Source organism: Bacidia gigantensis, assembly GCF_019456465.1.
Source record: "Bacidia gigantensis strain McMullin 20006 chromosome Unknown contig_245, whole genome shotgun sequence".
In the NCBI taxonomy this organism is placed as follows: Eukaryota; Fungi; Ascomycota; class Lecanoromycetes; order Lecanorales; family Ramalinaceae; genus Bacidia; species Bacidia gigantensis.
The window spans coordinates 886102-907341 of record NW_025408601.1 but is presented as its reverse complement, the minus strand read 5'-3'; the positions used below and the strand labels follow the sequence as shown (position 1 = coordinate 907341).

Sequence of the window (21240 nt, the reverse complement as noted above, 5' to 3'; positions counted from 1 at the left end):
TATGGTGGAGGGCGCTCCATTTGTGATTTTCAAATACTAGCGGATACCCACTATTGCTACATTCTTTAGGCTACATCAAAACATATTCTTCAGTCTCAGAGCATCTTGTCGTTCTCGCTAATTTGAGGCTGTATACCCTCGGAAGCCTTTTATTGTGTCTTTGCATGGTGTAAGCTAGCCAAAAGCGGCCTAGTAATCATGATAAGACGAAAACATCTAAACATGCCGACTTCAGCATTCCATTGTCTCAACAGCTTTGCCACAAACATTTTGTTGGATTGATTATCAGCAGAGCCTCGCGGCTCACACCTTGGATCAAGTTTCACCAGGAAATGATGAGTGTTTGATATCTTTCCGTTGGCTGTAAGCCTGAACAAGCCCCACTAAGCCTCCAACCTGGGAATAATTAACATATTGGAGTGGCTTGGTCGAATCCTGATCACAAATACATAAAGCAAATATCTTGGTATACTGACCAGCTCCTTGCCATTGAGAATTCCATAAGCATGGACTCCACCAACACAACGGAGATATCAATCAAGGTTGACCAAGTCCCAGACAATGTGGCTGCTCCAGAATCGCGCATCCTTGTTGTTATGACCGGTATTCCAACAATTGTCCCTGGAGAAATCTAGACCACGTGAGCTGAAACCTGTGGTCCAGGAGGTACGATATGTATGAGACGAAGCCCCGACGGATTCGTCCCTGCCCGTGGATTCCTCGAATCGAGCCTGGCACCTAGACCTTCTTTCAACGATGGCTCCAAGCCAGACGACCTTCAAATCATTGTCGATGGCGTGGAGACATCTTACCATAGCTTACGCACCCCAATTAGCACATACGAAAAGCATGTCCGCTATGTAGTGTACGAGTTCGCGGAACTGTTGGACAGCTCGTCCATCAACGCAAATGGCTGGGCACAGATCGCAGAAGTTGTCTACCAGAACTACCGAGCATTCGATGCCTTTGTTGTTCTACATGGCACTGATAGTCTTGCGTACACCTGTTCTGCTTTGAGCTTCATGTTGCAGAATCTTGGGAAGCCGGTCATTCTCACAGGCTCACAGGCTCCTATGCTGGAGTTACAGAACGATGCAACGGACAATTTACTGGGCTCCTTGATCATCGCGGGTCATTTCATGATACCCGAAGTCTGCTTGTTTTTCAACCATAAGCTCTACAGAGGCAATCGAGCAACCAAAATTTCAGCGAGCGAATTTGCTGCCTTTGCCTCCCCCAATTTTCCACCTCTTGCCACCATCTCGTCCCTTAAGATTCACGTGTCTTGGGAATTGATATACCGCCCAACGCATATCAAAGCGTTCAACATACAGACCAATCGAGCGACGAGCGATGTTGCCTGCTTAAGGATATTCCCTGGTATTAAACCAGAGATGATCGACGCAGTACTCAAGCTTGATGGGCTCAAAGGCTTGGTCTTAGAGACTTTTGGATCTGGTAACGCTCCTGGCGGGGCTGACGGCGCGCTCGTTAAAGTTCTTGCCGACGCTGTCAAACGGGGAATCGTCATTGTGAACATAACACAATGCTTGACAGGCACGGTCACCCCATTGTATGAGCCTGCTATGCATCTGAAACGAGCCGGTGTCATCCCAGGTGCGGACATGACTTCAGAGGCAGCCTTGGCCAAAATGTCATATCTCTTAGCACTGCCAGGTATGACCACGGAAAAGGTCATTAATCAGATGTCAGTCTCGTTAAGAGGTGAATTGACTGAGCAAACGGCGACTGCCTTCGCCCATCCACGCGATGTACTCCCTACCCATCTTGCCAATTTGACCCAGCTTGGCTACTCCATCTCGAAAGGTGACCACGAGGAGGTTGAAAGGCTACTAAAGAGTGACCTGTCGTGGCTCCTCAACGAAAGTGATTATTCCGGTAACACACCTTTGCACATTGCGGCGACTGGGCCAAATGTAGACATTCTCCGTCTTCTTCTGCAACAGGGTGCATCGGTGCACATACGCAACAAAAGCGGTCGGACCCCGTTGTTTCTTGCTGCAAATGCCGGCTTGACTGAGCATGTTACACTCTTGAAGCAATCCGGTGCTCATCTCCACAGTGGTGAGATGGCCACGGCAAAATCACATGCGCGAAAGCACTTGGATCTTTGGAGAGCCGCTGGAGCTTGACCTGAACAGTTTCATCGCGCCACGTCTCAGCGATTGATCAAACAGGGATACGCTATACTCTCAGGAATGGTATCAGCTCGTCGAGGCGGGCCCCCATACGTCTAATGATATTAGCTCTGACGGATCATACGTAAGTGAACATAGAACATGGCCATGCCATTTGTACATTGTCCAGGCCCGGCCTTCTTCGATGAGATCTCCTGGGTTCCCGAAGGATGACAAGACACGAAGAGCAAATGGGATGGCAGCAGAATGCACAACACCCTCGGCTTCACAACTATCACTCCATCAGTCTCTCATAGCAGACAGAGATGATGGTATGAAGCATGCGGTTGACAAAGGACTGTTCACCCAATTCGCCGAACCCGCGGAAATATCATCGGTTGAAGACTTGAAGCTCCCTCCCTCAACGAGCAGATGGTAAACGGCGAGCCAATCACACTATAATAGTAGCGGCAGCGGCTGGTCTGGCGGTGACTGGCAGCCTCTTTATGTACTCTAGTCCAGACTCTTAGCCACGTGGGCTCCTCTACACGGACTTCCTGACTCGTCCCATTTCCCCAACCCTCCGAGCTGTAGGGCTGCTTATTACGTACTAGTATGCACAGTATTATTAGTAGCATTGCCCTCCTCTTTTCTCCCTTCCCATCCATCGGTACATATATCCCTAGTGACGCGTTGCTGCCTCGAAGGTTTTCTCATCGCGATCTAGCTTTGTGAAGTGTGATGCGGCTCGATAAGCAAAGTATGAGGCCATGTCACGCCTTCGAAAGGATGTTACTACTGGTCGCGGCTCTGTTATCCCTTCCTTTCTCAGTCAATCTTCGCTACCACGGTATCTGACCAAGACCCTTCAATCCAGAGCATCGTCGCGTGTCTTCCGTTCATTACATCCTGCTTGCTTATCTTCCTGCCTCAAGCCGCAAAGACAATCAGCTGCAACAACCTTCCTTCTTTCTCCCCTTCTCGCTTGTCCTTGCATTATCACGAAGCAAACCCGGATCTCGCACGCGCTCTCTTATCTCAACTTTCTCAGGATGAAGGGTCCAACTTGTGGGGAAATCCTTCGTCATGTCGGCAGCTACCTTAGTTTTAGCGTCTATTTCCAGGGCATGTTTCTGATATTCATCTTCTGTCATAAGTGTTATGTCAGAGATTCACTCCATTCGCTTTCTACTTTAGGTTGAAAGGCGTGCCACTGCCTTAGGTACCATCTCCTCGGAATATGCGACTGTACGCCCTCCAACGTCCACGACACTCGCTAACAACTTTCCCTCCACCACACCGACAGCTCTACCCGTCACCCACGAGCACGTCGCTCTCCCCATTTCCCGCATGCCAACCAAAACTCTCGTTCTCGTCAATACCACCGGACGACAAGCAGCTTCCGTCGCTCGGGTTGCGTCCGCCCTTGGTTACCATGTCAGGGCACATGTCTACCAAAAGTCCCACCCCGTCGCCCTCGAGCTCGCCCAGCTGGAGAATGTGACCGTCGTGGAAGGTTCTCTAGACGATACCAGATTTGTGGCCAAGCTCTTCAACAAAGTGCAGAGAGCTTTCATCAATACCGTTTCATTCGGGGATGAACTCGCTATTGGAAAGTCCCTCGCAGATGCCGCCAAGAAAGCTGGGATCCAGCATTACATCTACAGCAGCATGCCGGACCACAGTGTCTATCGCAAAGGATGGCCAGCATTACCAATGTGGAGCGTCAAATTCACGGTGGAGAATTACATCCGACAAGTAAGTTCCCTGAAAAGCGGCCGTCGCCATCCATATGCTGACCTTCGGAAAAGATTGGCCTGCCCGCAACGTTCGTGTACGCCGGCATCTACAACAATAACTTCACCTCCCTGCCCTATCCACTCTTCTGCATGAAGCTCCTCCCAGACGCAACCTTCGAGTGGAAAGCTCCCTTCCACCCACATACCCCATTGCCGTGGCTTGATGCAGAGCATGACGTTGGTCCTGCCGTCCTACAGCTCATCAAAGACGGGCCGAAGAAATGGAACAATCATCGGTGAGCACACAGTCACTTTGATGATCCCCTACATAATGAGAGTGGAAACCCTGACGTAGTACATCCAGTGTCCCTTTAGCATTCGAGCTCCTCTCACCTGACCGCGTCTGCTACCTCTTCTCCCGTGCTCTCAACCGCCGCGTGAACTACCAATTCTCCCCCACCATCGATATCGAAGTCACCATCCCGAACGGCTATCGCGAGCAACTCCAGGGTCTAGAAGTTGTCTTCGGCAAATACGACGCTCCCTACTTCGGCCCTGAGTTGGAAGATGGGGACCGAGGGAGGAATGTAGAGAAGGCGGAGGATGACGCGGACGATACGGTGGTACAAGAGTCAAGGGCGCTGTGGGGTGGATGGAGGGGCATGGAAGAGTATGCGAGGGAGGTGTTCCCGCTCGAGGAGTCCAATAATGGATTGACGTGGATGAAGGAAGATGAGGGTAATGACGATATGAACAATACACAGTGAGGCGTGGAGGGACTTCTCTAGATGCATTGGAATATCAAGGGCGTGTGAATAGAAAGAGCATCAAGCGAGGAGTCAAGTTTGGATGTGTCTCATATGACGAGCATATCGGCGGTAATCTGCGTTGTCATGCATACGATGGTCGACAGGACATCTAAAGGGGAAAAGCACTGTGTAGGACATGGAAGAATTGTACATCTCATCACTATCATTCATATCTCAACATACGCCGTCCTTTGTCGCATCTGTGATCCACAGTCTGGCGGAAGTGGTGTCTATTTTCTTGAGCACCATACCAACAGCCCGGAAACGCCCCTAAAAGCACCCAAGAAGGGCTCCCCAGAAATAAGTCTCAGCCTTGGAGGGTCAATCAAGCTCCCGTTCAGAAAGTGGACTCCATTTCCGCCAACTGAGGGCGTCTCAGCAACCCATTCCGACTAGACTCCCTTCACCCTCCACACCTTGCACGCCCTCATCCCCTTCCCCCTCCTCTAACAGCCTCTCCACTACCTCCACATCCTCAATCCCCCAAAATGCCTGAATCCCCTCCTTAAGCCTCCAGCTCATCCCCTCAAGCACCTCCTCATCCACAGCCCCAAAACAGACTCTGAAATACTGCCACGCCCTCTCTTCCTTGATATCCTCCGTCGCTGCGAAGATCTCCCCAGGCGTGATGACGACACGGTATTTGGGCGTGGTGAGGAAGATGAAGAGCGCTTTTGAAAGTCTACCAGGACGGGAGGAAAAGGAGGGCCAGACAGGGTGGGTGGGGAAGTGGATGTGGATCCAGATGAACATTCCGGCTCGGGGGCGTGTAAAGTTGTAGATGCGTATTTTACTTATGTGGACATATTCTGACAATTCTGGTACAAGACCTGCCCTCTCCGATGCTTGTGGGCCCAATCTTGGGGATGATTGGGTGGTGGTGATAACTAGATCCTGGCCGCCTTCGAGGACATCACACACCGTGTTCATTCTCCATTCGTACCGATCTCGTAAGCCTTCGAGCCAGCGCACCCAGCCGCCCGTTTGCCAGCCTTTGGTTTTGTTTCCACCGCCCGATGTGCTATCGTCGGATGGCGGTCCGATAATCAACTCGGCAATCACCGACTGCACAAAGCCTGATGGCTGTTGTGCAAAGGCATCAGTGATCCGGAACAGTCGCTCACACAAAGCTGGCTGTGCGGTGATCCATCCGAGTCGACAGCCGGGCGCCACTGTTTTTGAAAAAGTGTCCAAGCGAATGACGCGGCCTTGGTAGTCGATCGAGAGATAGCTTGGGACAAGCGAGTCGAGAAAGCTGTAACCGGAGGACTTGATTGGGACAGTTTTGTTTCCTGCTTCATGTTGCTCTTTCAATTGCTGAGAAGCTGAGCAGGCAGATGGATATTGGAGGAACCAATACGGATCGTCTTCGATGATGAGGATATCATACTTCACACACATTGCATAGATTGCCTTCCTTCGAGCTACGCTGAGTACACCAGATGTAGGATTTTGACCAATGCTGTGGTAATGTCAATAAATCTCTCTATCATGGGGGCCGAGGATGGCTGACGTGATAGTATAGATCAGATGTGGTCGCTTGCCCTTGTCGAAATCCCAATGCTCCAGGACATCTGACAGGCCTCCGGAGCCCTCAGCGCTCATTCCTTGATCATCCACAGCGACAGGCACTATGTTCATCCCACGAGCCCTAGCTGCTTGTAGTGGTAGGCTATAAGCAAACTCTTCGACCATGATCCCTTCCCTCGTAGTAGCTGTATCTCGCTCACTCCACGCGTTGCTTAGAGCTTCTATACTTTTTGAAAAGCCGTCTGTCGCCCCAGCGGTAAGGACTATTTCTGGGCCTGGCTTGTAAGGAACGTTTGGATGCATGTTCTCGAGAGCGAATTGGCGAACAAAGCTGTATAGTGGAGGGTAGCCCTGAGATGTGCCATACTGCAGGGCTGATTTTACGTCGATCTTGCGCAAGGCATCGTCCGTCTTGGATGTTCTTGGTACGAGCACCCTGGAATGACGGTCATCTTTCTTCGAATCTGATATACTGAGCCGAGTTGTAGCTTTTCCGATCTCGTCATCCTGTTCGCCAGACGTAGAGTGGTTAGGAAGAGCAGCGCAGGCTTCAAGGGTGTCGAAAGGGAAGTATTTGTAGTTAGGGAGACCTCCAGCAAGTTGACCAATATTAGGTATCCTGAAATACTTGTAGAAGCCCTTGATAAATGTCCGATGACGGTTTTTCGTGACGAATGAGTAGTGATGCGAGATGTCAACTGGTTCCAGATGGTCTTCGCTTGTGTCTGCTGAGACTGTGCCGAAACGCTCTGCCGAAGTGGCCATGATGCTTTACAGAAGCAAGGTCGTAGCAGGGTAGGAGGGCATCAGGGAATCTAAAGGGGGATTCATGCTTACCAATTGTGCTCTGCCTGTGACATCCATGACGCTGGACGTATTGCAAGCGTTATCTCGATAGCAGGAATGGAGCTAGAACTAGCAAGGCGGCCAGCCGAGATAGCGGAGCGTTGTTAGCACGAGGAAGGAGCAGCATGAAATCAATAATGATTAGACCGTTCCAACTGTCAATTTAGCCTGTTGACCAATTGGTCCGGACAATTCTTGGAGCTCCAACAGCTGCACCGACCCGCTCGCCGTTAAGAATCTGGGGAAGCAGGGACTGGTCGACAATGGACGTCAATCGTTGACCCATCTAACCATGAATCTCAATCGTTACGGAGACTGCGGCATCGGCATCAAAGCCTTAAACTGGGGGAGCGATATGATGCCATAACGACGCACCCTCAGGCAAACCCTACTTCAGCCTTACTAAGCGCCTTTCCATACGGGCTTACCTACGCATCCGCCTTCAAATACTCCTGCTTGCCTGTTGGCACAGCACAACATGGCTTCTGCGACGCCTAGTGCTGCCTCGGAAGAGGGTCAGATGGACCATCTACTATCGACAGACGATGAACGGGACGAAGTGACAGAGGCCTCAACCCCGAGTGGTGCCGATATCCACCTGGAGTCTGCCCGGGATGGAGCAGGAGGCGACCTCCTGAGCCTTCCTGTCTGGCTACAGGAGTCCGCCAGCTCATATCGGTGGAGATGGGTGCCAGTGAGAGTACGACAGGCTGCTCGAGCTGTGACAAAGTGGACGAAAGGCCCGGATCCTTCCTATAGATACCATATCAACCCGCTTCTTCCCAATATACAAGAAGCGCCGGCCAGATTCATCCACAGGCACTTGCCGAGAAAAGAACACAAGATTGCTCTGATCGGCTTCTTTTACTTCTGCTGGTTCTTGACCTTCTCACTCGTTCTCCATCATTCCGCGAAGGCCGGCATGATTGAAGGTTACGGCCATCCAGATTCCATTTGGTGTGGTGCAACCTTCTGGAGTCCAAGCAATGAATGCGGCTTAGACGGAAATGCTTGTCGTCCTTTCGACAATTCGACTTTCGCGTTTCGATGCCCAGCAAACTGCAAAGCTACCCATGTGCTTAACCCACATGCTATTGGAACCCTTGAAGTAAATTACAAACCGTTCGTAATCGGCGGACCACATATCTCGGAAGAGAACTCAACCTTGCCCGATACTATCTATCGTGGTGACTCCTTCATATGCCAGGCTGCAATCCACTCCGGCATCGTGAAGAATGACGTGGGCGGATGCGGCGTTGCAATGCTTACAGGCGAGCAGACGAACTTCACCGCAACCAGAAGACACGGTATACAGAGTTTTCCGTTTGACTCGACATTCCCAAAGACCTTCACGTTTATCAAAGGCCTCACGTCCAATTGTGGCCCAGACTTGAGGTGGCCGCTTCTTGCGGTGACCTGCGGCTTCACTACCATCCTCTCTCTCTGCACAACCAATGTGCCGGTCTTCTTCTTCTCAACCTTCACCATGCTCTTCTTCCATGTTGGTCTTGTGTCTGACCCACCAGGTCACTCTGATTACGCATCACTCATATCCATCATTGTTGGTCGTTTTTTGCCTGCTATTTTTGTCGCGGTTGTCTTCTACCGCTTCAGCGTCAAGATACAGCAGACAGAATTAACGGCCAACATCGAGAGAAGTATTTTCTGGCTCGGTGGCGCGTGGGTCGGCTCTTTGAACAATTACACCTTTGATTTCATTCCAATACAGCGACTAACACCTCATGATCTCAAGGCACAAGCTGGGGCTGTTTTGGCTTTGATCATTGTAGTCCTTGTCATATTCTTCATTGCCCTACAGCAAGCCTGGTATCTCCGGCAGGAGGGGCGTTTTCGCAAGTATTTGGCGATTTACGCCACTATGATCGCTGGTCTACTTATCTGCGTGGCCATCCCGCAGCTCAATCTCAGAATCCATCACTACTTCCTTGCAATGCTGCTGCTTCCAGGGACACGGACACAGACAAGACCAAGCTTGTTGTACCAGGGCATACTTGTAGGCTTATTCATCAATGGCACAGCACGATGGGGCTTCGACTCTATCATGCAAACAGCTTTCGAGCTACGCGGCGCCGATGGCCAGAAGATGTCGTTGCTTCCCAATATTACAGCACCTATCGTTGGCGCGGCGAACATCACTTTCAATTGGAGCCGGCCTCCAAGACCTTATGATGGCGTTAGTATGCTAGTCAATGACGTGGAAAGGCATAGGTGGTACTACGGCGAAGGTGGTCCAGAGCAAACGTTTGAGAAGTACGACTCGGTATCAAAGGAGTACTTTCGGTTCGCGTACATGAGAGGAAGCGAGACGGGCGACTATACGAAAGCGGGTGTTTGGGAAACGGACGGGCACTGGATACCTATGGAACCTGGTCGAGCATTTAGATAGAATCTAAGATACCCTCATAGAGATCATTCATAGAGTATGCTCAAATGCCTCAATTGAGGGTCAAAAGACACAACGGTACGTTTCGATTGAAATGTGTTGCTCTGCGCTACTCTTCGAGTATCGATAATCAGGTACGTTCAATTGATATCTTGGTTATTTGAAGCTATCGAAGGCTTCAGTATAGAGGTCATGATCCACAGACGTATGTCTTCGATGCACCTTCTTTCAAGACCTTGGCCATTGCATCAGAGGTTTGCGGTCGGAGATTTCCTATAGATTTTCAGCAGATCTAATCAATGAGAGTTTTGAGGCATCCTCGCCTCAAAGGCAAATCTAAGCCTCTCACATTGCCTCCTACAGCATATTCTTGTTTAAGGATAGCTGTACAACTTTACTTACAGAAATCCTAGAGCCTTCTGTTGCCCCCGGAACTCATCACCTTTGTTTTACAGGTTCCAGCTCGTTAAACCTTCTGGCAATCTTGGATCATCTCCCTAGATCTCTTGCCCCTTTCAATGCTCCCTTGGTTTTCAGAAGCCAGTTTTTTGCCTAACTTCAGCCAGCAGGGAAGCCCTATCTTGATGATGTTCTCCATCAAAGTGTGCACACCGCTCCTAATATAAGGCCTTTCGCAAAGGCTTTCACCTCAAATGGAGGCACCTTTACTTTTTGCCTGGCTGCCACTCTGTGGCTACAACTGCTACTTGCAGATAAAAGTTGGCCATCACCACAAAGACTGTGTCTTGGGCTTTGACCGAGCGCGATCGTATCTCAAAAAAGCCATACAGAGTCGTAGATGCACTTGGCCTGTCAGGCCATCTTGAGAGTAATTGAAGAGACCTGGGCCATTGCAGATTCCCGTATATCACTGAGATCAAGCGATGGACGGCCATGCTTATCTGCCTGTATGTAGGCAGATGGGCAATTGCCAGATGTACGCTTTGAGCCCACCTCCGGGCTTTAAATTTCTTCCCTTATGCTTTTCTATGTCTTTTCAATCAACCAACAGTCGCTTCCCTTTCTTCGTCTTCACTCAGCTTCTGATCTACTCAAAAGTTTGGAGTGTGAGATTGATCGCCCTCATCAGTTGATCATTGTCAGCACCGAAAAATCACCTCTCGCGATTTTAAACCGTCTGTGAAGTTCACCACGGAAGCACGATGCCACATCACAGTCAAAGGTATGAATCTCGCTCTGAAAGTTGCCAGTATCTAATTTAATATATAGCTTATTGTATCAGTGGAGTGGTAGGGAACCTTTACCCACCTGCTACTATCACTCGTCCTTTCGAAGGGGATGTTACCAATGCTCTGTAGCAATTTCCAATTCTTGGCAGTGCTGTAAATGCGAGGCACAAATGTTGAACACAGGGTACTGCTATAGATGCGGGAAATGGCGTTGTGATGGTTGTATCTGATGCCGTACTTGTTGAGGGAAGCAATTAAAGCAGTAAGCCGCGGATCACAGAAGCGACCAGATTTCTAAGGAGTCATTATCAAGAACAACAGTATTGACCTAAAGACAGACTAGTTTTCCATTCGAGCAGACCGATATCTTTGTTTATGGCTTATGAGAAGGGACGAAAGTTTTTGAGTTGCAAGGCGTAAATTGGTCAGGCCCCCGGCGTAGGAGCTCAAGAGTAGGGGGAAAAGGGGGAAAGGGGGGAAAGGCGACAGGCAAAGCGATTTTAATTGAAATGGGTAGAAAAGTTGTTTGCAAAGATTGATTGAAATCGAGATCAAGATGAGGAAGGAGTTCAACGTTCCTTTGTACCGCAAGGCTCCTCATTCGATGCAAAAAAGGGGTCTCATTGTTGTTGATACACATTTCAACTGCATGATCGTCGAGTCGAAGGTTCCAAGGATATTGTGCCTCTATCTTGGGCTGCCGGTCTTCTTGTGATGAAGCGATATAGGGATGAATTTGGAAATCTGACCACGGATGTTGTTAAGAAGAGTACTTGACAGAAATAGCGGGGGCGGGAAAACGGGTTGCTTTCCCCACCCTTTCCCCGGGGCCATGACGTCTGCTGCATGAAGCCGATGCATATCAGATGAAGAGCACAGTCGTCAACAAACGCTACAACCAATGGCTTCCTAAGTCTTCCCAGTCCTGAGGTACCTTACCTTTGGAGCTGTAAAGCGTCAGCCGCATTCTCTTCTTCTTGTGGGATGCAAGTGGGGGGGGCTCGTTGAATTGACTTTGTCATGAGATTTGTCTCCACTCCGCCGTTTTAGCGCTTCCACTGCTTCTCTAAGCTCCTACCACCCCCTCTACCAAGCTCTTCCTCCCTTCCCCCTTCGTCTGTGACTTGCTCTGGGCGACATCACCTTGAACCTCTACGGAACAGGCGTTGTGCTTATTCAGAAGAGCTAGAAGTGTTGTCCAGAGCTTGCCTTCAGTAACCCACCTAGCGCACTGTGTCCAGATGTGGATGTGTCAACCTCTTTGTTTGGGTTGAAAACATTTGCCTTTTTGAAATGTCAGCCGTAGACGTCAATGGCTCCGTGGAGGAGGCAGTCGCAGCGAGAGCGGAGTCAACGGGCAGGGAGCTACGAAATCACATGCTGTTCGAGATATCAACAGAAGCTGCCAATCGAGGTAGAATGCTTCGGAATCGAGTCATCTTGCCTTCGCTTACACCAGAATAGTTGGTGGCATCTATTCGGTCATCAAGTCCAAAGCTCCAGTGACAACCGCAGAATATGGCGACAGATATACCCTGATTGGGCCGCTCAATCGGACCTCGGTATCGAGCCCAAGATTGCGAAGTTTGTACATCTGCTAATCCACGGTCCTAGGCCGCTGTCGAAGTAGAGCCTCTAACGCCGACAAATCCTGAGATTGCCGCGACGATTGCAGCGATGAAATCGAGGGGAGTGGAATTATACTACGGCAGATGGCTCATAGAAGGCGCGCCACGGATTATACTTATTGATACTAAAACCGGCTATCGCTGGTTGGATGAATGGAAAGCAGACTTGTGGAACACTGCTGGCATCCCGTCTCCGCCAGGCGATGAAGAGACGAACGAGGCTGTCGTGTTCGGCTACCTTGTAGCATGGTTTCTGGGAGAGGTCAGACTCAATACACGTACAGTCCAGGTCGAAACTGACAAAAAGGTAGTATGTTTTCCATGAAAGTAAAAGAGCGGTGATAGCGCAGTTCCACGAATGGCTCGCCGCTGTAGCTATTCCGTTAGCCAAGAGAAGGAGAATAGATATCACAACCATATTTACTACTCATGCAACGCTACTTGGCCGATATTTGTGTGCCGGCTCCGTCGATTTCTACAACAATTTACAGTATTTCGATGTGGATTCGGAAGCGGGCAAAAGGGGCATCTACCACCGATATTGCATCGAAAGAGCGGGTGCGCACTCATCGGACGTTTTTACCACTGTGTCTCATATAACTGCATACGAAAGTGAGCACCTGTTGAAACGAAAGCCAGATGGTGTGCTGCCAAATGGTCTAAACGTTAAGAAGTTTTCTGCCATACACGAATTTCAAAATCTCCATCAACAGGCGAAAGAGAAGATTCATGAATTTGTGCGTGGCCATTTTTATGGACACAACGACTTCGATCCCGACAACACCTTGTATTTTTTCACCGCGGGTCGTTACGAGTATCGGAACAAAGGCGTCGATATGTTTATTGAGTCTCTAGCGCGACTGAACCATAGCCTCAAGACTTCCGGGTCTAAGATGACAATTGTAGCGTTTATCATCATGCCAGCCCAAACTTCATCATTGACGGTGGAAGCGCTCAAAGGGCAAGCTGTCATCAAGTCACTACGAGACACGGTGACGGTTATAGAGAAGGAGGTTGGGAAGCGGCTTTTCGAACGTGCTATACAATGGCAGCAGGGGGGTGAGCTACCAGAGGATAAGGATTTGTTATCTAGTTCGGACCGGGTCATGTTGCGAAGACGGCTTTTTGCAACGAAAAGGAACAATTTACCACCGATCGTCACGCACAATATGATCAATGATGCAGAGGATCCCATTCTGAGCCAAATTCGCCGTGTCCAGCTTTTCAACCACCCATCAGATCGCGTAAAAGTCATATTTCACCCAGAATTTCTCAACCAGGCAAATCCTGTACTTCCGCTTGATTACGACGACTTCGTACGAGGGACCCATTTGGGGGTCTTCCCATCTTACTACGAGCCATGGGGGTATACGCCTGCTGAGTGTACAGTGATGGGCGTCCCAAGCATCACAACTAATCTCTCGGGTTTCGGCTGCTACATGGAGGAGCTCATTGAGAACGCTTCCGATTATGGCATCTACATTGTTGACCGGAGAACGAAAGGTGTAGATGACTCAGTTAATCAACTGACGGGCTTCATGTTTGACTTTGCATCCAAGAGCAAACGGCAGCGTATCAATCAGAGAAATCGGACGGAGCGCTTGAGCGACTTACTGGACTGGAAGAGAATGGGTATGGAATATGTTAAAGCCAGGCAACTTGCACTAAGACGGGGTATGTCTTTCGGAATCCAAGAATAGGTATAGGCCTACTAATGTGTCCCAGCATACCCAAGCTCTTTCGAAGACGATGATGATGATGAAGGTATCTTTGACGCTGTGGAGCCCAAGCTGACTCGGCCACTCTCTGTTGCTGGTTCGCCAAGGACCCGGTCGGGCATGATGACTCCAGGCGATTTTGCGTCCCTACAGGAAGGCCGAGAAGGACTTAGCACGGAGGACTACATAGCTTGGAAGCTACCGTAAGTGCTTTTACCCTTCCTGCTTCAACGATGTGCTAACGGCGACGAAAGCGAGGGAGAGGAAGACGAGGAAGATTTTGCATTCCCTTTGACCTTGAAAAGTCCGAAGAAATCTAGTCCATTGGATTCTCCCATGCCTGGGGCTGTAAACGGTGCTTCATGAGACTTGGATATCGTGCTTGCTATCAGAATGCCTGACATGCGGAGTCTGTAAGTTGGTATTCTCTCCCTGCGATGACCATTGCGCAGCATCATGTTGTTTCAATTCGCGTTTGCTGTGAGCATGTAGGATATGTACATTCCGCTGGTTGTCACATATACGCCGGCTTGGATACATTGGTTGGCACTCTGATCCCAGGTTATTGAAAATTGCAGGTCCAGATCCCAAATTCTCTTCTGTCTAACCAACCATGATACCCAAGGCGGCAGCGTTGAAGTCCTTTGCTCTTTGTCGGTCCCTTCGCAATTTCTGTCTCTCTGTGAAGCGAGGAAATGCTGTCTCAAGAAGAAGTACAAATACAAGGACTACCAAAACGCTAGGGTATGTATTTACTTGGCGGAGTTTCACCACCTCCTTTGTCGTCCTGACTCCTTTAATCTCTCACCACTGACAACCAATAGACCCTCGCCTCATCTCCATTTGAACTCGTCATCACAAGTGAGCGCTTCTTTGCTGTGCCAGCTCCACTGTGAAACACTGCTTGTGCTTCTAGAATCGACTTCGCTTCACCGCCGAGAGAGCGAAGTCGCAATACTATAAGCATATTGTCTTCTGTAATTTTGATTCTGGGTATGGGTTCTTTGAAACCCAAAGTGCCCCGCAAATGCCTTGCCCTGGTCACGAGCATATCTACAGGGCAGCTCGCTTGTTCAAATTGTGTTGACATCTTTTTCATCGACTGCTCCGTTTTTCTTTCAGTCTCTCTTTGATTCATCATTCCTTCATTTGTGTCTTGCGCAGTTCGGCATCCCTACAGAAAGGTCTCCCTCACACATACTGCTTGGACTGATAGCAGACTCTCGTTACTTTCGACGGCTTCTCGACCTGGGGAACTGCAATTCTATGAGAGTGAAGATTTCCTCAAACGACTCATACGCGTCGTCGCCTATCACATTCCGATAGGCAAGAAGCCCCCTACATTCTGCTTTTGCGGAGTAAAGCACGTGGCCCTCATTCTGGTGGGTTCGCATTGTAGGACTATCAAAGTATTAGTCACAATTTGAATTGCGGAAATTGAAAGTGACGCTTCAAATAGAGGCGTTGGGTCGTTGAGGTACTGTATTCTCTCCACTTCTTATCGACGTCCTTTTGAGGACAGATGTTCAGACATGGTCATCTGTGCTGGTAGCTGAGGCGCCTTCCAGGATCTTCTTCTAAGGTTGCAGTTGCCATTGATGTATTTGCCACCAATACTTGATGACGCGCTTATCTCGCCAACGTCAAATTAACACTCACAACTCGTGATGTTCATCTTTCTCGACTCATACTAACAGCATTTACTCTGCTTTTGCCAGGCGCAGCACTCACGCTCATTCTACTATTGCAGCATGTATTTCTTTTGGCTCACTTCAGCTACAGCGTTGATGCTGTGCGCGACTGTTCAAGGCTTTTGGCGTTTAGAGTGTGAAGGGTCGACTGGGCTGGCCCGTCTCGACCCCCTGATGGCCTTTGCTTCTATTGGAGATCATGTACATAGCATCAAAGGCGGCAGCGGTATGTCCCTCGAATGCACCCACCCCCATGCGAGCTAATACACTAATGCATCTCCAGCCTTCAGTCCAACCGCTAAGGCTGATGACCTTCTCAATTCCAATTGTACTTCCTGTGGCATTGCTCAAGACATGTCCGCGTATTGGGCTCCTGCAATGTATTTCATACACAATGATGGGACGGTAAAGGTGGTTCCAGAGAAGCCTCCACACAAATCGTAGGTCTTCACCTATCTGTCAGCTCTATTTGATCACAGATGGTTTAGATATTATCTTCTCCGTAACGGAAACACCCATGATGGCAAACCGCAGACGGTAGAAGCATTCCCAAATGGCTTCCAGATGATTGCTGGGAACAATTTCAGGCGCAACACCACAATCCCTGATCCTGACCCACATCCCCTGGGACCATGGCCTGATTCAAGTCAAGACGATCGTGCACAGCGCGCGCTAGGATTCAATTGCTTACACTACGCTGCCGGCAACGACGAGCCTACTTTGAGCCGCCACAAATTGCCAGACAAAGCATTTCTAGACTCCTCCTGTACTGACGGTATCAGACTCGAAATGCAGTTTCCTAGCTGCTGGAACGGCCAACTCGATGGGGGTCCGCTGCACAAGGATCACGTGACCTATCCAGACGGCGTGTCCGTTGGAAACTGTCCTCAAGGCTATGACCGCCGCTTGATCACTCTCTTCTTTGAAACCATCGTTGCAACAGACAAGTTCAAGGGCGTACCAGGCAAATTCGTCCTAGCAAACGGGGATCCATACGGCTTTGGATATCATGGTGACTTCATTGCAGCTTGGAAAGGCGATACTTTGCAGCAAGCTGTCAAGCAGTGTAACGAACAGGTCAGCTCAGGAGTGATGAAGGACTGTCCCGTCTTCGAGATGACGCAAAACAGTCAGCAGTGCAAGTTCGAAAAACCGCTGCCAGCTTCCGTTGCGCAAGAAAATGTCAAAGGTCCCCTTATGGGTCTTGTCAACGGGCTTCAGGTAGCCTATGGCCCAGAACCAGCTCCAAAACCAGGGAAGCCTCCAACTGCAGCCACGAGCAGTGCGGCTAGCCAATCTCAGGGTCAACAGCCAACATTGCAGAAGACGATTCTACCACCCTCGTCTTCCGCAGCTTCAAGGCCATCTACGACACAATCAGCACCACCAAAAGTGCAAGAGAAAGTAGCCATTAAACCAACAGTAATCACTTCACCCCCACCTCCATCCGCATTCAATCTGAAGCCGGGAGAGCGGATCTTGACGGCCTCATCCTATGTCGTCGGAGGTGAACTGCACGAGGTGATTGAGGTCGCTGTGGATGTAATGCTCACAGTTCCTGCAGTCACATCAACAATGACCGTACATGCTAAACGGGATGAACATCTGAAAAGGCACGTGCACCATCATCATTATCATCATCATGGGGACGACTAGGTTGGAAAGGGAGGAATTTGCTCGGAACTAGTGTGCGCAGTGCTGGCGCTGCCATGGCCATATGATCAATTGTCTGTACGACCAGCTGTATGAAGAGGCTAGATGCCTATCTTTTGACGATATGAGAGACTTTTCAGATAGGAAATTGAAGCACTGTCCTCAAAAGGAAGTCTCTCGTTAGCGTTCCTTGCCTCCTTTTTGGCCGGACCTTGATTACATCCTGTATTGCTCCCCCATAATGACACTGTATGATCTAGGCTTTACAACCCGGGCGGTCAAATCTCATTGGATATTTATACACGCCAAGATTATCACGCCCAAGCAGACGACCCTTCACAGACGAGCGGCGAGTCTGTGTAACTCATCTCACAAAAGCAGCACATTTGGGTAGAGATACCACCCTTGCCAGAATCACTAATTTGTAAAGCAAATCTACTGAACCCAAAGGTGCTGGGAACCCGCTTTTATGTTCCCGCTTTCTCGATTTCCTTCTCCTTCTGCGTAACAGGCACATCTACCGCTGGCGGTATTATACCGACCTCTGCATCTTTCGAAGCCTCTGCTACTTCCTTCTCGACCTCAACACTCCTCTTAGACTCGTAGCTAGACAATCTGATCAGACTGTCGTCATGGGTTGCGGATCCCTTCCGTTGACCATCCTCACCGCCTGCGTTCTCATGCTCTGATGGCGCCTTCTTGCCCTTGATCTTGTCCATGAAATCATCGGATTCCTTGGCGTATTTGCAGTTTCTTCGTATACTCGCGCCATACCTATAAAAAAGGAAGGGGAATGGTACGCAGGCTAGCGCTAGAAATGCTGGTACGGAACTTGCCCCTGTGAGGCGGAGGGGTCAGCAAGTTCGAACTAGGAGAATCTTGAGACTTTGCTCCGGGGGAAAACATGCGAATTTCGTGCAACTACATACAATGAATGCCGAGGTTCTGGTACATATATGTCGTAAACAACGGGAAGACCGCGCCAAACGTTGATCGTAGCACAGAATTGGCTGCCAGAGTACTCGCGGCATATATTGTGTATGCGTCGATTCTGGACGATCTCACAGTCAGTATCATTCTAGAGAGTGACAGACACAGCGGAAGCGGGCGATGGGCCAATCAAGGAGAAGCCCACTCACAGATAGTTGAAAACTGAAAGGAACACCAAGACCACTACTCCCGTGGTCAATATATCTCTATATTGTGTAGAAAAGGGCAGATCCAGAGCACCAATTCTCGGATCGGTGGCTGCAACAGATCATTGGACTTACTTCCGAATCCAAAAGGTGCCGTAAAGATGATGCAAACGCTCCAATGTATGGACGGATAATTCGTCCACTAAGAGATGTGTAAGCACCTGCCGAGTTGGCTGAGCCCCTAAAAAGACTCACAGCGAAAATAAACAGGCCAACAGGAATACATATCGAACCATACAAAGCTGGAGGTAACCTTGCCTCAGGTGGAGCTCCACGTTCGCCTTTTTCCACGCAAACATCCTCGATTTTGCGGTAACGACCATTATCTGGAATCGCATAGGCTACGGCGGCCAACATGCCAACAGCTACACCTAAGAACGCAAGACCTCCAATGCCTTGGGACCAACCGCGCTCTTGTTGAAAAATGATGGGAAAAGCTGGGAACAACATGTACAAAGTCCCTGTCCTGTTTTAGATCGCCATTTAATGGCTGTGCAGAATAGAAAGACAAACCGTAAACGATTGCCATGTAGATAGCCAATAACAGCACGATCGGTTCCCTCAAGAGTAAGATCCAAGGTCTTGAGAGGGCAATTCTGAACGACCGCCCAAGATCAACTTTGCCTTGCGATATCTCGATTCGTGATTTATAGACATTACCTGTACGTTTACTGAGAGCGGCGGCACGACTACGTAAGATGACCGGACTATACGTCTCCGGTAAGGTGATGGCATTGATGATCCAAAGTGTACCAGAGAAGATGGCCATCACTCCTTGTATCCCTGCATAAAGTGAGCAACGTCCAATCCACAACTCGCATGAACTTGGCTTACAGCGCCATCCGACGCTCTGTCCAACGAAGCCTCCAACAATTGGTCCTAATATAGGACCCATGAAAGGAGCTGCTGCAAAGATTGGCAGTGCTAATCCACGTTGTGCAGGGGGAAACATGTCGGCTTGAGTTGAAGAAGTCAGCTTCATGGCACTTCCCAAAATCAGGGCAAGGAAAATCTTGCTCACCTATAACGCCGCCAGCGTTCGTGAGTGGTGAGGAACCTAGACAGACACCAAGATCAGTCTGACTGCTTGGCGACAGCTAGAGGAGTGACATAATTCTTGATGACAGTCGGCAGTTGCGTGATAAAACAAAAGATCGAAACCATAGATCGCATGTGAATTCGAAAGGAGATAATCATGCCTCGCAGACCACTCACCAAAAGCCCCAGCAAAAAACCGTAAGATTATCAATGTCTCAATGTTCTGTGCACCGGCAGCGCCTGCATTGAAGGCCGTGAATGCCCCGAAAGTTATAAAGAACAAAGATTGTCGACCAAACATCTCGGAAAGGGGAGCCCAGAAAAGAGGACCGATTGCAAACTATGAAGGCGTAAGCATATTCATTTGGCTCATCCAGCATTGAATTGGGTACATACTCCGAGAACATATAGAGAAAGACCCAACGTTACGACTTCCTCGCTGACATGAAAGGTCTCAATGATTTGGAGAAAGCCGCCTGAATAAGCAGAGGAAACGAAAGCGACGGTCAAGGTGGCGAAAGCAACCAAAAGCGTGATCATCCATTTTTTCCACATGGGAAATCCCATGGGATCTCGAGGATCATGGGGGATATACTCCGCCACCTGAGCCATATCAGATATGGTGGTCAGATCGAGACATGTGCGACTTACAAAGGGGTCTGCTTCAGTGCCAGAGCCATTGTATGGATAGTCAACGACTTCAGGGACGAGCAAGCCCTGCGACTTCACCAACGACCAATCTGGCCAATCACAGAGTAAGTTCATTTCTGTACAAGTATGGTGGTCCTCGATCAAAGAAGCAGCATTTTCTGTTCGCCGAAGTCGATCTCGGGCTTGACTTCACCACTGGGACGATAGACGGAGCAGAAGCAGTAGACCTACGTGAGGGTTGTTTTGGGTATATGGAATGGTTGGTTGGAGCTTGAGTTAAGCTGATTGATGAATGATGGCTCACATGTCTTGTATTGGTTGGATGATGGTCCATGCCTGGCCTGATAGTAGCTGAAGGTGCTTGCAAGGGGGGATGGATACATCACGGCGAAGAGTGAGCAGGTCGGAAGGCAGGCACTGTATATATTCATTTTCAGACTCTTTTAGTCTCTAGAGGGAACGGCACCAGACGGGTCGAACGGCAGCTCGAGGTCCGGCCTATTATTTAATGCATTTGTGCTGTGGCGGACTTTATGCAAGGCACGGGGATTAGCCATGTTGCCGGGGCATTGACTCCGGATCCATAGTAACATCACAGCTTCATCAGCCTTCCGTATACTGTAGTGGGCTGACAGCAAAGTCGTAGGCATGATACAATGCAAACGTTAACCAAGTCATATATGGCGTCGGCGTCATTGGTTGGAAACCCCACTGGTGCTTTATTTAGCTAATTCGACTATCTAGTAACACTCAGATCGAAGCTTTACGGCTGGCTGTCCATGTAACCATCACTATCTAACAGCATGCTCTGATTCTCCCCAAGTGACCCGTATCTACCTGCCAAATGCCCAATCTCCATCTGTTGCACCACCTGAAATCCACCATTTTCAACCCACATAAGACAAGAATATCCCCCAATAGAATCTCACCTATCTTTTGACACACGTGAATAGAAAGCAAAACATGATGTTGCAAGAAAGAAGCAAGTAGCACACTCTGTAAGCCAATC

The 21240-nt window shown here is 49.4% G+C and overlaps 6 protein-coding genes across 6 annotated transcripts; 4 read left to right on the top strand and 2 right to left on the bottom strand.

Moving 5' to 3' along the window:
* Window positions 1-506: 506 nt before the first annotated feature.
* On the top strand, window positions 507-2153 carry KY384_005325 (uncharacterized protein; the record flags this gene model as incomplete). The annotated part of the gene is made up of 2 exons (XM_044813826.1): window positions 507-603; window positions 664-2153. The coding sequence occupies 2 exons, from the start codon at window positions 507-509 to the stop codon at window positions 2151-2153; spliced, it is 1587 nt and encodes a 528-aa protein (XP_044669127.1).
* A 1335-nt stretch (window positions 2154-3488) lies between these two features.
* Window positions 3489-4644, top strand: KY384_005324 (uncharacterized protein; the record flags this gene model as incomplete). The annotated part of the gene is made up of 3 exons (XM_044813825.1): window positions 3489-3896; window positions 3950-4173; window positions 4242-4644. The coding sequence occupies 3 exons, from the start codon at window positions 3489-3491 to the stop codon at window positions 4642-4644; spliced, it is 1035 nt and encodes a 344-aa protein (XP_044669126.1).
* Window positions 4645-5061: 417 nt separating this feature from the next.
* KY384_005323 (uncharacterized protein) lies at window positions 5062-6981 on the bottom strand (the record flags this gene model as incomplete). The annotated part of the gene is made up of 2 exons (XM_044813824.1): window positions 5062-6148; window positions 6200-6981. The coding sequence occupies 2 exons, from the start codon at window positions 6979-6981 to the stop codon at window positions 5062-5064; spliced, it is 1869 nt and encodes a 622-aa protein (XP_044669125.1).
* A 559-nt stretch (window positions 6982-7540) lies between these two features.
* KY384_005322 (uncharacterized protein) lies at window positions 7541-9469 on the top strand (the record flags this gene model as incomplete). Its single annotated transcript, XM_044813823.1, has 1 exon — window positions 7541-9469. The coding sequence occupies one exon, from the start codon at window positions 7541-7543 to the stop codon at window positions 9467-9469; it is 1929 nt and encodes a 642-aa protein (XP_044669124.1).
* Window positions 9470-11949: 2480 nt separating this feature from the next.
* On the top strand, window positions 11950-17349 carry KY384_005321 (uncharacterized protein; the record flags this gene model as incomplete). Its single annotated transcript, XM_044813822.1, has 10 exons — window positions 11950-12070; window positions 12121-12218; window positions 12271-12546; window positions 12596-13958; window positions 14010-14205; window positions 14257-14357; window positions 14628-14746; window positions 14827-14863; window positions 15977-16133; window positions 16182-17349. The coding sequence occupies 10 exons, from the start codon at window positions 11950-11952 to the stop codon at window positions 17347-17349; spliced, it is 3636 nt and encodes a 1211-aa protein (XP_044669123.1).
* Window positions 17350-17813: 464 nt separating this feature from the next.
* MFS2 (MFS siderochrome iron transporter 1) lies at window positions 17814-20345 on the bottom strand (the record flags this gene model as incomplete). Its single annotated transcript, XM_044813821.1, has 8 exons — window positions 17814-18120; window positions 18781-19003; window positions 19056-19325; window positions 19377-19499; window positions 19564-19599; window positions 19758-19920; window positions 19977-20183; window positions 20232-20345. 8 exons carry the CDS (start codon window positions 20343-20345, stop codon window positions 17814-17816), a joined length of 1443 nt encoding a protein of 480 aa, XP_044669122.1.
* Between the last annotated feature and the right edge of the window lie 895 nt (window positions 20346-21240).